This window comes from Lontra canadensis, unplaced genomic scaffold, assembly GCF_010015895.1.
Source record: "Lontra canadensis isolate GAN:19392208 unplaced genomic scaffold, GSC_riverotter_1.0 scaffold61, whole genome shotgun sequence".
In the NCBI taxonomy this organism is placed as follows: domain Eukaryota; kingdom Metazoa; phylum Chordata; class Mammalia; order Carnivora; family Mustelidae; genus Lontra; species Lontra canadensis.
In genome coordinates this window covers 8,527,650-8,545,613 of record NW_022631055.1, presented here as the reverse complement: position 1 = coordinate 8,545,613, position 17,964 = coordinate 8,527,650, and the positions used below count along the sequence as shown (strand labels likewise).

General features: G+C 38.1%; 1 protein-coding gene across 1 annotated transcript; it reads right to left on the bottom strand.

The window, feature by feature from the left end:
• Nucleotides 1–5,893: 5,893 nt before the first annotated feature.
• Nucleotides 5,894–16,002, bottom strand: LYG2 (lysozyme g2). The gene is made up of 6 exons (XM_032877711.1): nucleotides 15,901–16,002; nucleotides 15,353–15,420; nucleotides 9,474–9,614; nucleotides 8,295–8,491; nucleotides 7,385–7,523; nucleotides 5,894–6,060 (listed from the first exon to the last, which is right to left on the bottom strand). Exons 2-6 carry the CDS (start codon nucleotides 15,393–15,395, stop codon nucleotides 5,942–5,944), a joined length of 639 nt encoding a protein of 212 aa, XP_032733602.1. The 5' UTR covers nucleotides 15,396–15,420; nucleotides 15,901–16,002; the 3' UTR covers nucleotides 5,894–5,941.
• Nucleotides 16,003–17,964: the final 1,962 nt, after the last annotated feature.

Genomic DNA, 17,964 nt, shown 5'->3' with positions numbered 1-17,964 from the left:
AGTCCAAATGAATCTATACATCAATGCAAAGTGCAAAACTAAAACTCTTAGAAGATAACATAGGAGAAGATATCATGTGACCTCAGGTATATTGATGACTTTTTAGATACAACACCAAAGACATGATCCATGAAAGAAAAAATTGATATGCTGGATTTCATTAAAACTAAAACCTTCTGTTCTGTCAAAGATAGTGTCGAGAGAATGACAAGACAAAACACAGACTGGGAGAAAATATTTGCAAAATACACATCTGATAAAGGACTATTATTCAAAACATACAAAGAATTCTTAAAAGTCAACAACAGGAAAATAAACAATGTAATTAAAAGATGTGTCAAAGACCTTAATAGGCACTTCACCAAAAAGATATGTGATGGGAAGTGAGCATCTGAAAAGATGTCCAACATCATATATCATTAGGGAATTGCAAGTTAAAATGACAAGATCTCTACATACCTACCAGAATGGCTGAAATCTAGAACACCAACAATATGAAATCCTGACAAAGATGTGGAGCAACAAAAGCTCTCACTCATTGTTAATGGGGAAAAAATGGTACAGCCAATTTACAAGATAGTGTGGCAGTTTCTGAACAAAACATACCCTTCCCATGTGATCCAGCCATCATGGTCCTGGTATTTACCCAGATGAACCGAAAACTATGCCCACAGAAAAACCTGCACACAAATGTTTATAGCAGCTTTATTCATAATTACCCAAAATTGGGAGCCACCAAGATGTCTTCAGCAGGTGATGGAAAAATAAATTGTGGTACGTTTAGATAATGCAATATTATTCAGTGCTAAAAAGAAATGAGGTATAAAGCCTTGAAAATATATGGAGGAAACTTAAACGCATATTACTAAGTGAAGGAAGCCAGTCTGAAAAGACTACACACTGTATGTACACACTAAGACATTCTAGAAGAGGTAAAACTATTGAGACAGTAAAATAATCAATGGCTGGGGGAAGACAGAGGGAAGGATGAATAGGAGTTTTAGGGGCAGTGAAACTATTTTGTATGATACTCTAATGACAGACACATGTCCTTATACATTTGCCAAAGCCCATAAAATGTACAACACCAAGAATGAACCCAATATAGACTATGGACTTCAGATGATAATGTGTCAGTTTAGGTTCTTTGATTATAACAAATATACCACTGTGGTGTTGGATATTGATATTGGGGGAAGCTGTGCACATGTGGGATTGGGGAGTAGAAGAGAACTCTGGTACTTTTTCTGCTCAGTTTTTCTGTGAATCTAAAACTTCCCTAAAAACCAAAATTTATTAATTAAAAAAAATCCTAACAGTTATTTTTCTGGAAATTGACAAGCTAATTGTAAAATTTATATAAAAATTTAAGAAGAAAAACAAAGTTAGAAGACTTGTGTTACCAGGAATCAAGACTCACAATTAAGCTATACTAACTCAGTTTCTTCTTAGTAGAAATAAGTAAACAATGAGCAGAAGAGAGAGATCAGAAATGGAGATGGTAATGCAGGGCAGTGAGGGAAAGACGATCTTTTCAATAAGTGTTTTTGAGACAATTTTAGATATCTACAAAGAAAAATATTTAAATTGGATCTCTAAATCACACCAAAAATCCAGTGTTGTGTAAACCCACATGTGAAATACAAAGCAGGCATTCAGAAGTAAGGTAAGAGAATATCTTCATAATCTGATGATGGAAAATACTCCTTAAATGGGACATGAGAAGTATTAAGAATAAGGTAATATTTATATAAGGTACTTAGAATAGTCAAAATCATGGAGACAGAAAGCAGAATGGTAATTGCCAGGTGCTGGGCAGGTTGGGGGTTATTGTTTAATGAGTATGGATTTTATAAGATGAAGTAAGTTACAGAAATGGATGGTAGTAATGATTGCACAACATTATGAATGTATTTAATACCTCTGAACTGTACACCTAAAAATGGTTACAATGGTAAATTTTGTGTTATGTATTTTACCAAAATTTAAAAATTGAAAAAAAATCAAGAAAAAAATTAAGCAGGACAATAAGTGCATAATTTAACATGTGAATTGTAGGATTTGAATTTCCAGTGGGGTTTTTTTTTTTCCTTCATGAGACCTGGAATAAAATATTAATGAAACTTCATTTAAAAAAACTTTATAAAAACCAATTAAAATATCACTTTGGGTCCCATAAAAAGGGAATAGATTGATTCATTAGACTACAATAAAATATTTACTTACTTGTTGAAATACCTTCTTCTGTTCTGTGGCTAGTCTTTTTTGACACTGTGGCTAGTCTTTTTTTAATAATTTATTGTGCTAAACAGTTTTGTTATTACATAAACTCTTCTGTATGTATATTGATTCACAATTTTAAAAAGTTTTTTTAAAAGATTTTTATTTATTTATTTTGAGAGAGAGAAAGAGAGAAAGCACAAGAGGAGAGATGTCAGTGGGAGAAGCAGACTCCCTGGCCAGCAAGGAGACCAATGTGGGACTCCATCCTGGAACTCCAGGACCATGACCTGAGCTGAATGCAGTTGCTTAACCAACTGAGCCACCCAGGTGCCCCTAAAAAAGCTTTTTTTTTTTAAAGAGAGGATTTTAGGGGTGCCTGAGTGGTGCAGTTGGTTAAGTGTCTGACTGTTTTGGTTCAGGTTATGATCTCTGGGTTTGTGAGATTGAGCCCCAGGTTGGGCTCCACGCTCAGCATGGAGTCTGCTTGAGATTTTTCTCTCCCTCTCCCTCTGCCCCTCCCACTTGTGTGCATGCATGCTCTCTCCCTCTAAAATAAATCTTTAAAAAAAAGTGGATTTTAAATTGAATACACATAAACGTCCAAATGACAACTAAAAAGAAGTAACTGAGAGATAACTCCACTCCCTTTTGTATTCACTAGGCAGACAAACTAAGGGCTGCCTCACAGGCTATACCCACCCAGTGGGGCTGGCAAAGAAGAAAACTGCAGTCAGTCACTCAGTCACTTTACCTTTAGAGTCTTTTAACTTTCAGAGCTCCCTCTCTCCCAGGAATCCTGTGTCTTCATGACCCCCACCCTGTTGCAAAGCCTTTCATTCTGGGGATGCTGCCATCACAACACCACCAATGACTGCTTAGTAATTTTTCAAATACTTTTTCCTTCAGTCTCCACAATACTCGAGGTTAGTCTTATTAGGACCCTTAGTCATGTATGTTCCTTTAGCATAATGCAGAGGAAGTAAGGGAAGGAAGTTCTTCCATATCTGTGACCTCTAATAATGTTCTTAGCACTGATGTTTAAAGTCCCGTGAGGTATTGATTGCCCAGAAAGGAAAGGATGAGAATTTTTGTTGTTGTTGCTTTCAAAACTATTTATAAGACAATCTTTCTTCATTTTCCAGAGAGAGCTTAGTTTTTAGACAACAAAAAGAAGTGACATTGTACACACTAGAATGTAAACAGAGCCATTCATTATCACTGAAGAGGACATAGGCAAAAAATATTATAAAGAAAGTTGAGGATGATTGAAAGAATATTTAATGGAGCCACATTTGAATCTAACATCTTTAATATAGTGCTTAGTATCAACTGGAAAAATAGACTGGGACAGTTCTATCATATCTAATTAGTAATTCTAATAGATTATGGAAAAGCTTGGCATGGAAACCATGAGGCATAATGAGGCTTGTATTTATTTCCATATTGTTCTTACTACGTTGTTAGGTCACAGAGGAAAGCAAGCAGTGTTGGAAGGTACCCCAGCCTCCAGCTATATCTAACCTTTGTGAAGCAGATACTTTCAGTACCTTTCCCATATCCCTAAGAATTCCTGGATTCTCAGGTAATTTCCAATTGCCATTATCTGCATTTCTGTGCTTACAATCTCTTTTCCTTGGAATTGCAGAAAAGTGTGCTGCCTATTTGCATGGTGGAGCAGAGGAGCACAGAAGTAACATGCCTGCCCCTAGCCCCCAAAAGGGAGATCCCCTGATCAATGACTCTTAAGAGTAGATGTATAAATACCCCAGCTCCTTATCCCCTAGTAAAATAACTCTGAACTCTATGTTTTGTACCATTTCTTGATGTTTGCTTGGAAGATTGAGCTCCAGTGCCCACCACAGTAGCTGGTTCGATCACCACATTTTACTGTCTTTCTTCCCTTCCCTGTATCACCAAGTCCCTGCACCTCTCAAATAAGCTTCTTGGACCTGACTCCTTGTCTCAGGGTCTGTTTCTGTAGGAATCAACCTTAGACACCTTAAATATGGACTCTGCTATAGAACATCTCTTGGTATCCAAGTCATAAAGAGAATACTGGGGGAATTGATTCAGAATCTAAGTCAGCATACTATTTCTTGTTTTTCAAGTTACTTGGAAATTTTCTCACCTAAATGTACTTTATTGCTTTAGTAGTGACATTGAAGGGGCTGGCAATTGAAGGGGAATACATACATGCTTGTGGTGGAAAGCCTGGAGAAAATCACTTTTAAGTAAAGTAAACATTCTGGATTGCGACATGCAGGGAGGATGTCAAAATCTTTAACAACTGGTACAGTATGGTCTTCAACCAAGTATAAGAGATGTTGGACTGTATTCTGCAGGGCTGCCATACTAGCTGACCATTGACTCTGCCCAGTGTAATACAGGGTTCCAGTTCAGCCTGAGTCAAATCTTCAGGCTAGGTTAAAAGGTTGTTGTGCAGAGAAGGTTTGCCCAGCTTTCTCTGTGGGCACTCGGAGGTAGGTGGGTTTGATTTTGATTCCTTCTCAGAAAGAAAAGTAATGGGTAGAAATTTTTATCAAATATTCCCCCCAAAAGCTAAAAGCCAAGCAGGAGCAAATGTCGGCAGGGACTTTGAGGGTTTTACGCTCCAACATTATTATTTGTGCCCTCTCCTGAGGATGGTAGTAAAGGCACAAACTGCACCAGGTTTTTCATTCTAGGGAACTTTTTTCCATTGTGAGTAGTCTGGGCAAGACCAAAGAGCAGAGTAGCCAAGGCGTAGGTATGTATTTGACCCAAGATAAGCCCATCAGAGTCTCTCTCTTGGAACTACAAAAGTGAAGCAGAATGATGAAAGGATGGAAGAAAAACTCTCTGGAGTACATTTATGCAAGGAGAGTGCTAATTCATTCATGCTTTGAAGATGCTATCAACTGGTTCCTGCTGCACAGAGTTGCCTGGTCTCTCTTCATGTCTTTGACCTTGTTGTTTCTATGAGTCTTTTGATAGCCTTCTCATAATTGCCTTTTATTCCTTCAACTTTCCAGAACTAGTTACTTTTGCTTGCAATTAAAGAACCATAAACTCATTCAGATATGCTTATCTTCAGCCATATTTTGTGGGGAGTGGACTCCTTGAACAAGTGTGTGGCAGAAATTCCTGAAAATAGAAGAAGCAATTCCCTGGATCTTCAGCAAACAAGAGGAAGATGACACAGAAGGTTGGTGTGAGCCAGGGACATGGCATTCACTTTTGGAAGATCAGTTTCACCACAGTCAGCTCTCAGTTACTTGTGAAGCTAGAATTCCATCTCTAGTTTCTTCATTGTCCCACAGGTTGACTAGCTTATGAGTTAAGCATATCTCACAATCAAAGCCCTAGTGGCTTGGACAAATACTTGGAAAAGGACAAAGGCTCAGGTCAGACTCTCCTGTTAACAATTTGGTAAAACAGGAGTCAGCAGGCATTGAAATCATGGAATAAAATAGGGTCTCATTGAAATATGTAGATGTCACTTACCATGATATTCACATTTACTATAAAATAATTGTGCATATATGTCTGTGAACATTTTATGGAAATCATATTATGAACTGGGTGTATTTCCTTTTCTTTTTCTCTTTTTGATGCTTATTTGCATTAAGAAAACTGAATTTTCTGTCATAAGTGCAACCATTTCTTTGTGTTGGCTACAACACATCCATATCAAACTCACAAAGAGGGGCCATCCGAACACCTGTCAACAGAGCTTTGCTTAGAAGCCATGTCTTTTATAGAATTTAGCTCGGGCAAGAAGATCATTGACCAAGTCATTGTCTATGTCCGTTGGGGTGACAATGGTATCGATTCCTGACTTAAAGGCTGAGAGACCACCTGAAATGAAATAGAGATTCAGATTGAAATATTAACTTTCAGCAGAAATAAGAAATGAGCATTCCCAGGATGTCAGCCCTCCAGGCAAGTTTTTCAAAGCAGGCAGTTCCAAATTCTCCTTCCCCCTCCCTCCCTTCCTGAAGAGTTCAACCACCTCAAGAATCTCTGGGAAAATTCCAGATTGTTTTCCTTCTCTCTCCTTTTAAAAGACTTTTGTTTTTCTTCCTGCAAAATCCATATTTGCTTCTAGTGTAGTCCAGGCCTGGCAAAACTTGATCCCCAGCAAATCTTCAGTCTGAGAATGGTTATAGCATTCTCCCAGTCATTAAATAACTTACTCATTTTTTTAAAAATTTACTCATTTATTCACTGCCTCATTCAGTCATTCAATAAATGTTTTTATGCACCTACTATGTGCCAGGATGGTGCCACACAAGTGCAGGGTACATAATGGTACCCAAGACATAATCATTTTTTTGTAGGGATATGTGTGTGTATGCCTGTGTGTATGTGATTTTTACCTCAAAATTTTAATCTTCAATAGTTATTTATGTGTTTACATGACTGTGCTTTGCTCTGCTATATAGAGAAAAAGACCCCTTATCCTGATCCCTGATTTCAAGGACCTTGAAACTGAAAACAGAAATTGTTTATTCTAAATTAAGGACAGTAAATGTTATATGCACGCCATGGGTCTGTAAGAGGTACACTTAATAGGACTTGATGTGGTTGGATATGAATACCGAATGAACCAGAGAACCTAAAAAAAAATCTGGTTTTCTGGCTGGAATGACTAGACATATATGGTGCAATTCACAGAGACAGAAAAAAGAGAAGAGACAGAAAAACAGAAGAAAGAGCAAGTTTATGGTGGGAGGCTAGTAACTTAATTCAATCTGGATGATGCTGAACTTGAGGTCTGTGATCAGCCAAGCAGAGATTGCCACTTAGATATGATACTGAAAGCCCTGGTATCACAGCTCAGAGTAAACATTTGTTCAAACAAAGAAAGTGGTTGATTTCTTGCATTAGGAAAAAAACTATCAGAGGAAGGCAAACATTCTTTTTGCAATAGTTTTTGCATTAACTGATGAGAGATATGATATAAACACCAACATCTGGCAGGAGGGGAAATGGAAGTTGGGGAGGAAGACCCCTCAAAGTAACTCAGTTGTTCAGAAAGCATTAGTGCAGCCTTTTGGCAGTTCTGTCCAGCCCCACTGCTGACCCCTTGGGAATACTCCCAGGGAGGCCCAGGGCACATCTGGCCTTCAGGGGTCTCACGCACTGCTCTTTTAAGCAAAGCTCCACAAACATGACCTACCTTTCAGGTGTTGAGCCACACTCCACGTGGGGAATTTTTTCTGGATTGCCTTAATTTTGTCTGCTAGAATTCCAACACCCTGCAAAAGGTGTTCTTTGCTGTCCCAGGTACCAACAGGGTGATGAATTTTTTTATCAAGCTAGAAAAATCAGATAATAATGTCAGCATCGGGATGAAGCTGCACATTTTTCTACTATTCCTGACTTCTATTCCTTGTGTTCAAGTGCAGAGCCACTGGCCTCGGCCCCCTTACTTTATCCACAGAATCAATTCTACCTTCTTTTACAGAAAAGAGAGTCAGATAAACAAAGTATGATTTGGGAGATATGGGTGTGGCATAGTTTTCATTAAACTCTCGAATATACATATATGAAAATGTTTCAAAACAAATAATTAGCATTCAATGACTAGACATTTTCAGTCAAAAATAAAAATTCCTTTCTAATTGAGATAGTTCAAAGCTTAGGTCTCCACAGACAATTTAAAATAAAAATTCAAACATCCAGATAATTTGGATCCCTTTCCTCCAATTTACCTAAAGAACCCTTTGATTCAAGTAGAGCTTAATTATAGTGTTTTGATCCATAGATAAAATCACTACTTTATGAACCCCAAATGTACACCTCTAATCAGTGCCCTCTGTAAGATTTTCTCAATTTAAGTGCATTGCATATTATTAATTACAAATTGTAGTTTTAAAACTGATAAAATACTTTTTCTGAAGATACCCAAAAACTGCTAAATCTGGAATTAAATACCAAAGACATGTTACAGAAATACAGAAGTACAAATTATCTGAAATACAAGGGTGTTTTGAAGCCTGGAAGTACTACCAATGGACATCTAGTTTGGTTTGAGCTTCCATAAGGAAGGATGAAGTGGGGCTGACTGAAATTTTCTTGCCAAGTACCTGCATCAAGCCAAATTTAAGTCCCCTGTGGTCCCAGCCATCTTGCAAGACAGCTCCACCATGGCTTTCTCTGGAGATGATGGCTGCAATGAGAGCAGGGTCCACACAGTACCTCAGCCCAACTTCTTTGATCAGAATCTGGTAAGGTTGTAAGGCCCTCAAATCCATCTCAGCAAACATTTCAGAACCACGGATCCCTAAGTCAATAGAAAATAAACTGTTTACTCCAGAAGAGAACCCTTTTTCAAAGTTTAGTAAGTCAATCACAGCCCCCGACCACAGCCAACAGCTTGGGACAACTATCCTAGGACATTTTTTTAATCTCTAATTGCACAAACCCAGAAAGGTCCACAACCCCAGGCAGTACCACTTCTGCTCTCTTTCTTGTTCTTCTGTTACCTGCCAGATTGGTGCCTTGGGAAGACTCTCGAACTAGAAGTCAGCCAACCTAAATTTGAGTCTGGTTCTGCTACTACCTAGCTCCAGGCCCATGAGAAGTCTCTTCTTGCTGAGCCTCAGTTTTCAGATCTATAAATTGGGGAGGTAGGATTAGATTGACCTGGTAGTTGCTTCCAGCGCTGATGTTCTAATACTGGGATAACATGAAGACGACTTTGGAACAGGATTACAAAAGAGAGGATGTACAAAGAGCAAGAGGCTCTCTTAAAAATCTCATGCTATAATATGAAGTAAACACAACAAACAAAAAATAGAGGCAGAATTTAATATCTTATGTAAGCAATCATTTAATTATGTAGAAATAAACAAATTTGGGTAAGGTTTGGAAAGACTGAGGGCAAATGAGTAGAAGTAGTTTGCTAGGTTTGTCAAGATTCTGCTTACTTCTAATTTCATTTTTTTTAAAGATTTTATTTATTTATTTGACAGAGATCACAAGTAGGCAGAGAGGCAGGCAGAGAGAGAGAGAGGGAAGTGGGCTCCCTGCTGAGCAGAGAGCCCAATGCGGGGCTTGATCCCAGGACCCTGGGACCATGACCTGAGCTGAAGGCAGAGGCTTTAATCCACTGAGCCACCCAGGCACCCCTTACTTCTAATTTTTAACTTTGATCTTTTGCAATAACAGCAATTATACCTTTTAAAAATTAAGCTACCTCCTAAAAAAGAATATGAAAATGATGAAAGGGGGAAAGCCAAATATTTGCTTTGCTTTTCACTTACCACAGTTCATCAACCTGGTTATATCACAGGTGGCACCAGAGGTCTCCATGGTCATGATATCACCATAGCAGCCATGGTACAAGCGGGGATGCAGGTGAGGGTTCATCGAGTGAGTGAAGGGGTACGAGCCCCTAGAAGTGCCTGGGGGAGAGAATGATAATTCTCAGGAAACTTGTGAGAAATATTGCTCAAGTTGCTATAACGAGCATTACTAAACCAAGGTGAAGGCTCACCAAGGTGAAGTCATACTTACTCTTTCCTAACATGCTCTTGAAGACCCCTAGGATAGCTCATCAGACAACACAGAACAGAAGATTCCCCCAACCCATTTTCTCCAACCTTAAAAAAAATTTTTTTTAAGCAATCTCCATACCCATCATGGGGCTTAAACTCATGACCTGGAGATCTAGTGTCACCTGCTCGGGATGCCTGGGTGGCTCAGTCAGTTAAGCAGCTGCCTTCAGTGTGGGTCATGATCCCAGCATCCTGGGATGAGTCCCACATCGGGCTCCTTGCTTGACAGGGAGCCTGCTTCTCCCTCTGCCTGCCACTCTGTCTGCCTATGCTCTCTCTCACTCTCTCTCTCTCTGACAAATAAATTAATAATAATAATAATAATAATAAAAAGACACTAAAAAATCAGGTATCAGTAAAAAAAAAAAAAGACTCACATGTTCTACTGACTGAACCAGCCAGTAACCCCCCCAAAATTTTTAAAGAAGCACTTAATTCTAAACATTGTAAAAAGTATTATGAAAACCAATTTTTATAGGTCTCAAAAACATTTGCTGCAATCTTGATCAGAATTAAAATTGCCACTAGAGTTTTAAGCAGGAACTCTGAGAGAAATTTTAAAACACTTCTACCACTTTCACATCTGGGGATGTAAACATCTGGATTAACAATTGCCTTTGCTTAAGAAAATAAGAAAGAAGGGTACTAATACCACTTAAGTTAAAAAAGAAGGGTGCCATTAACTTAAAGTGTCCATTTTATATCATGTTTCTGTGAAGTTGAGCTTCTAAGTATAATTAGTAAAATTGGAAATAAAATTCAACCTACCATAAAAACTTAAGTTAAATCCTATTCTTATTTTTTTTATTTTGTCCTTATGAAGTGACTTACTGTCCAATTCTATTTACTAAAGGAGATAAAGAACTTTTCTGTAAATTGAAAAATTTGTTCTAATAGCTCCTGGAACTGTTGACTTATATCTTAAGACTACAAATACTTGTTATAAGAAATATATTTGTTAAAATATTTGATGTAAATACATCGTTTCACTTAGTGTTGTAAATGGTGCTCTTTAACAGAGAGATGGATTTTACCCATTCACTGCAGGTCTAGTTCTTATTAACTTGACAGTATAAAGAGACTATCTTAGAATTAGGCACACAATCATTGGAACTACTCCATATAAATATGGATTTTAGAAGGAAAACAAAGCAACTCTAAAGATTAACTTTTTAAAAACAAAGCTCATCAAAACAAATGAAAAGACAGGTATAATCAACTTTCTCCCAACTACAAACAGACAAAAAAAAAAAAAAAAAGCTATTATAAATGCATCAGGAAGTCAGATGGTGAAACTGTCAAGTAACTCAGAATACTTAAAAAGCCTATTTATATAATAAAACCAGTAGAAATCAGCAAAGCCATTAAATTTCTCTAAGTAGTGTGGATTTCCATGTGATGCAAAGAGCATAGCATTGGCAGTCTCCATGGCCCTCAGCATAGAATTTTGTGCATCCAATATGTGTAGGAGATACACATGAGTGAATGAATAGATAGATTTCCATGACACAGATCATATGTAAGATGGAGGTGTAGAAGCTGTGAGTGAGGGTGCAGACTGACAACATATAACCAAAATATGACCACTTTTCACCACCCCTGCTACCACCAGGGTCCAAACTACAACCATTGCTCATCTTGATTATTATAAAAGCTCCCTAATCGATCTTCCTCCCCCACCTTTGCAGTCTGTTCCCCAGCACCCAGACTGGTTTCTGGAAACATGCATGGAATCATATCATTCTTCTTTCTTAACCTTCCAGTGGTTTTCTGATCATTCATTTGTGGACTTCAAGCCCTGTCTGATCTGGTCTCTGCTCACTTTCGACTTTTCCTTCCCTTTCTTCACTCTTCTCCAGTCACATTTTTCTTGCTTCTCCTTCAACATCCCAGGCAGGTTTCTGCCTCAAGGCCTTTACATTTATAGACCCTTTTGCCTAGAATGCTATTTCTCCAGGTATGTACATGATTTGCTGCCTCACTGCCTTCAGGATTCTGTTCAAGGACCACCTATCAGTGAAAGATATGAATAAACAGTTCATAAAAAAAAAAAGAAAAGAATGCTTAAATGTATAAAAATGTGCTCAGCCACATTCAAAAGAGAATACCATAATAAAACATCACCAAGACACTACATTTTGCCTATTTAATTGTCAAGAATCCAAAAATTTGACAATGTATTGTGACAATGAGGCTGTGGGGGAAGTGGCAGTCTTATACATTCCTGTGGAAGGAGATTTTGCAATAGGCTGTTGTTTCAGCACTATTTATAGCAGGAAATGTCTGGGAACAATGCACGTGTCATCCATATACGGGGTGAATAAGCTAAGCCACTTCCACACACCGATTACTATGCAGTTGCAGAAAGGAAAGAGGAAGAACTGTATAGATATATGATTCTATAACATTCTATAACATTATTTCCAGGTACAGAATAATATTTCTAGAATTATATTCTTTGTTTGAAAAAAGGAGAAAATATGATTGTATGTGTTTATGTATGTGTGTGTGAGAGAGAAATTTCCCTATATATTCAAAAGAAATAATGCAAAGATGAACCAAAAACTAATAAATATTGTTAGTTGTGGGGCAAGATAAGAAGAGGTAAAAGGGACAGGGATAGAGGCGAGACTTCTCTAAATGTACCTTTTTTATAGTTTTTATTTTGGAGCCATATAAATATTTCTATAATTTAAAATTTTAAATTGAATAGAAAAAATCCTAAAAAGTAAAAGACAAATCTAACATTATATCAAATTAAAAATTTAATTAACACATAGAGGAGGATTATTTCTGGCTACTTAAAAACAAGTCAGTGTAAATATATACCACTAGTGGAATGCATCCTATAAACATGAAGAATCATAAGTAAATCTTAAACTATATGCACAAGATCATCGTGGGTTGGTAATACTGCCATAGTTATTTTGAAACTAATATATGTAAATAACTAATCATGTTAATGTTATTAGGAGCCAGGATTTTTAGTAAATCCTTTGTATTCATAGGTATTAATATGGAATATCAGTATGAATACATAATTATTTTTCTCTTTTAAAAATATATATATACTATCTAAGTTCTCCCCACTGAAAAGATTTGGAAGAAATTACACCCCATAGCAATGGAGCACCCCTGGGACTTATAACTGTGGTCTCTAAATACTATTTCCCACTCAGAGGAATCAGTGCACTTCAGAAAAAGTCTCATTTCTGGTCTGGGGCAGGAAATGTTTCAGGTGAGCCAGGAACATCTTCTTGTACCAGAGCTGGTCCTTATACATTTTAGACACATACTAAAACATTTGTAGATAAGATGTTTTGATCTTTTGGGTTGTTTTACAATATTCTAACCTCCTCCCCTCCCAAAAAATGCAGAGATGAGGGATAGATAAAATAAGAAAGCAAAATGTTGAAAACCATAGATGTTTGATGACGGTACATGGGAGTTATACTGTTGCCTCCCCCATTTTATGTGTTTGAAACATTCTACAACAAATTTTTTAATTAGCTTATTAAAGAGTCTTTTTTTCTACCTACATTAAAAAGGCAACACACTCATGCCTCATTCCTTATCATTCATTACCTTACATTATTTTATTTACATCACCTGTCACCACCTGACATGTCTTCCTTCCTTCTTATATTTCTTCCTCTCTTTTTTTCTATCTATTCTTCTCACTAGAATACTTTTTTCCCTATCCTATCTCCTCCTCAGCACCTAGAATAGTGCCTGGGACAAAGTGGACATTCTTTTTTTTTTTTTTAAGATTTTATTTATTTATTAGAGAGAGAGAGAGAGAGAGGGAGAGGGAGAGGCAGACTCCCCACCAAGTGAGGAGCCTGATGTGGGACTTGATCCCAGGACCCCAGAATCATGACCCAACCTGAAAGCAGACATTCAACCAACTGAGCCACCTAGGCATCCCACAAAGTGGACATTCAATAAATATTTGTGAATGGATATGGATGGATGGATGGATGGATAGATTGATGAATGAATGAGAGGTAAAGGAATTATCTAAGTTATCTGGATCAAGCCCATATGTCAAAAGTTTACATTTGAGATACCTGGTGGCTCAGTCAGTTAAGCATCTACCTTTGGCTCAGGTCTGGGATCAAGTGCCACATTGGGCTCCTTGCTTGGCGAGGACCCTGCTTCTCCCTCTGTCTGCTCCCCCATGCTCATGCTCTCTCTGTCTCTCTCTGACAAATAAATAAGTAAAATCTTGAAAAAAAAATTTCAATTTCTTTTTACTGGAGAGATGGCCTTTGCTATGCTCCATGTGTAGCCCACAGACCACAGTTATCAATGTGATCTGGATGCCTATTAAAATGCATATTTCTGGACTCCTCATACCAGGTCTATTGAATCAGAGTCTTTAGGTATAAGGCATAGGTTAACCAGGATTCCCAGCTTACGTACCTAAGTTTGATTTAAGGGGATTAGAATATGACCATGAACTTTACACTACTTGTGTTGACATCATAAACACACAGGTCCTTCTTAATGACAGTCCCCTTTCAGTTAAACATAGGTAGTAGAGTAGCTCATAATTAGCCTACTTGCTATATAACTCTGCTCCTACCTGGAAATTAAAGAAGGAATAAAAATTTAAAACTATGTTCCTCTGCCTTTGACCATATAAATAATCAGAAATTATCAGTTTTCTGTAACCTCACTTTTTCAAATTTAGAATTAAATATTATAGAAACACTTTCTTCTCAATCTTTAATATATTCATAAAGACAACTTGAACATTGTTTACAATGGCTTTTCATTTTTCCTAAGCCAAATTTTCAATCTTTTCTTATTCAAAGTCCCTCAGCATCTCACCAGCCTACTTTTCTAGCCTTACCCTCAGAAATCCTCACTTCTGTATTGTTGCACTGATTTACTGTACTCCCAACACTCTTTTTTAAAAGATTTTATTTCTTTATTTCACACAGAGAGAGAGATCACAAGTAGGCAGAGAGGCAGGCAGAGAGAGAGAGGAGGAAGCAGGCTCCCCGCTGAGCAGAGAGCCGGATGCAGGACTTGATCCCAGGACACTGAGATCATGACCTGAGCCGAAGGCAGAGGCTTAACCCACTGAGCCACCCAGGTTCCCCCTCCCAATACTCTTCATGCATTTCTGCCTCCCTATACAAAAGGCATTCTACCCATCCAGCAGACTCTTCTTCTCTTATCAAATAATACCAAACATTCTTCAGGTATTACATTCTCACTTTCTGGTCTCAACATCCTGACTAGATGTGAACTCTTTATCCTAAACTCCTCCCAGACTAGAGTCTTTTTCTGTCTATACTCATTTAACTCTTATTTACTGCCTGGTATTAATAATTTTATCTTCGAATGTCTTGCCTCCAAAGGCACTATTCCATAAATTCCCAATAGCAGTGACTTTACCTGCTTGGCAAGCAGAATACACTGTTAATTATAGATGTCAGCAGCTGCTTGATGGCCAGGCTGATTAGGAGAGCCCTAATGATTACATGTAATCATTGCTTTTTCTGATTCATGACTATGCTACACGTTTTTGTAGACACCCTGCAAAAGATGCTAAATGTCAATCAATGACTTACCAATGAGGGCAATAAGTCCCCAAAACAGGATAGAGGACAGCATGGTTGTGAATCTTATCCTACAGCTCCTATTATAATTTGGAAGAGAAACTGGTTAATTTTAAAACTTAAAAGTTTCCTGAAGGAAATGTGTTTTAACTAAAAGAAAGTATAGAATCATTTCCAGTATAATACCTTTTTGCCAGTTCCAAGATATTAGTCTCATAGGCTCAGTATTATGATTCATTGGATCACTCTTTCCTAAGTATAATCTTCCAACTCATTTTAATCCAATTTCATATTGACATGAGCCTACAAATATCTTAAATATGTTAGACTAACACATATGCCCATCCTTTCTCCAGTCTTGCTCATATCACAATTTTGTTCCCATTCTTCTACTGTAGTCTTTTTAGAAAACCAAGATAAGCCACTGAGAGGAGCATCAGAGATTATGGCTCAGAAAAGGTTTGCTGTGCTCTCCTGTGCTTCCTCCATCAACTCTATCTTTGTTTTCATTCAAAAGACAACTTAATTGTTCTACATAATACAAGAAGGTGAGCACTAACCTGGTTTGTGACCTTGCAGAGAAAGTCTCTCCCCTCTGTTTAGGAAAGTCCCCCGTCTTCAGCACTACCCTGCACGCCAGGCTTTAACAAAGCAGTGGCTTTTGTCCTAAGAGACGAGTTAAACAATTTGAGAACCCATTAGTTGGTAGATTTATGATTACCTTGCTTCAATCCAAGTAAACTTCAATGTGGCTCTGCCCCTGTGGAGGAGATTCTAAATCCCTGCACGTAGACTTACCTGCCTCTTCTTACCTTCATCCTGTACCACTGATGGTTGGAGGAGCTTTATATATGGTTTTAAAACCCTCTCTTTAAACCACTGACCTCATTAGACCTGATTATAATGACACTTTGTACTTAGGTGGCCCTTTTAATAAAAATATTTCAAAGCATTTATTAACCACTATTAATTAATTAATCTAATGAACCCCCAAGTTATATTGGAGGCATATATTTGGTGGATAGTTTCTGGGTATCTAAAATTGAGCTGGGTCAACAGCTTCTAAATTTGAGAACAAGAAACAGATAATTAGCATTAAAAAGATAAACAGAAAATATGAGCAGCTCTCATTCCCAGATTGGTTGTTCGCCTGAAGGCTGAGCCTCCTGCTCTTTGTTCCTCATTCCATTGTCACATGATCTGCATACCAATATGTCACATAGCTCCTTGTTCCAATTATACTCTGACAAATAGAGCCAAGAGTGCCCACCTGCTCTGGGAGATCAGTACAAAGCCAGAGAGTAGCACTAGTTTCCCAAACTATCTGAGGAAATGGGAAAAAAAGATTCGGCGGTGGATGAACATTTTTTCAAGGATGGAATGTCTCTCTCTTCACACTTATGTCCGAAAGAAGAGATAAAGCACATTGTGCAGTCCTGGGAATAAGAAATGGAAAGGATATTCTTGAAATAGGCAAGCACATTTTCCAAAGGGGAAGAAATCTAACACAAATCCTACTACAAGTGTCAGAAGTTTCTAAGACTGTACACAATCCTTCCATAAATCCACCAGGTGAACACAGGTATGAGAGAGACTGAGCAGGAGGTGATGAAGATGAAGGCCCTAAGTAAACAACTTGCTAGGCTCCCTGACCATGAATAAACCACAGCTTCTAGGAGATCATGCCCTCATAAAGCTGATCTCTGCACTACCTCATTGTATTCACTTCTGCCCTGCCTGCCTTCCTGTTTGTAGAATAGATTTCCCTTTAAGTGTCCTCCAGCCTTCCATTCCAGGGAAGAAGGGTGGGGATATTCTGAACCAATGATGGTTCCTGCCTTGACTATCATGAAAATGATTCATGGCAGGGTCTGGCTCTACCACCATCAATGCTTGCAGTGAGGGCTACTCTTTAATAAGGGGTTTTACATGAGTCCAGCTTCTCCAGCATGGTCCTCAGGAACACATGGGCCATCACCAGTTACAGTGGCAACATTACATTGACGTTGTGCTCATGAGTCTCCCCACCCACCCTCCCCCCCACACCCCTGCTCCCCTGCAGGACAGGGTGGGAGAAAGAAGAAGGGAAGAAGAAGGAATAAAGGAAGAATGAAAAGTATGTAAAAGATTCTAGGTAGATGCTCCTATAGAACAAAAGTAAAAACAAAACATTGGAAGTACTGTTAAAACATTGGAAGCCTATTTTATTCCTCTCCCTGTTTTCACATAGTGGGGCTACAAGTCCTTCTAGGTATGAAGCTCTTAATGTCCAGGCCCTCTGTAATTTAAGTAAATGCCTTCAAACTGATGTGGATCTTATTAAGTTTTCTTCAAATTTCTTCAACTTATTTGACACCCACCATACATCAGGTTCCTATGTACATATATCATTCAATCCTCCAACAACTCTGTAAGATAGATATTATCCCTATTTTAGAGATGAGGAAACTGAGACTCAGAGAAATTAAGCAACTTGTCAAAGATGGCACAGTCAGGACATGGCAAAGCTGGGATTTGAGCCCAGGTCTATAAGATTCCAAAATCCATGCTTTCCTACTATGTCCAAGATACTAGTGCTATGGACTGATGACCCTGCAGAGTAATTGTTACAACAGGTTCAAATC

Excerpts from the sequence above, each read along its gene's own strand:
- LYG2 (XM_032877711.1), bottom strand. The coding sequence starts at position 15,395 with ATGCTGTCCTCTATCCTGTTTTGGGGACTTATTGCCCTCATTG. Across the intron at positions 8,492-9,473 it reads AACCAGGTTGATGAACTGTG|GGATCCGTGGTTCTGAAATG; the intron begins GTAAGTGAAAAG and ends CTATTGACTTAG. Across the intron at positions 6,061-7,384 it reads TGTGGCTCAACACCTGAAAG|GTGGTCTCTCAGCCTTTAAG; the intron begins GTAGGTCATGTT and ends ATTTCATTTCAG.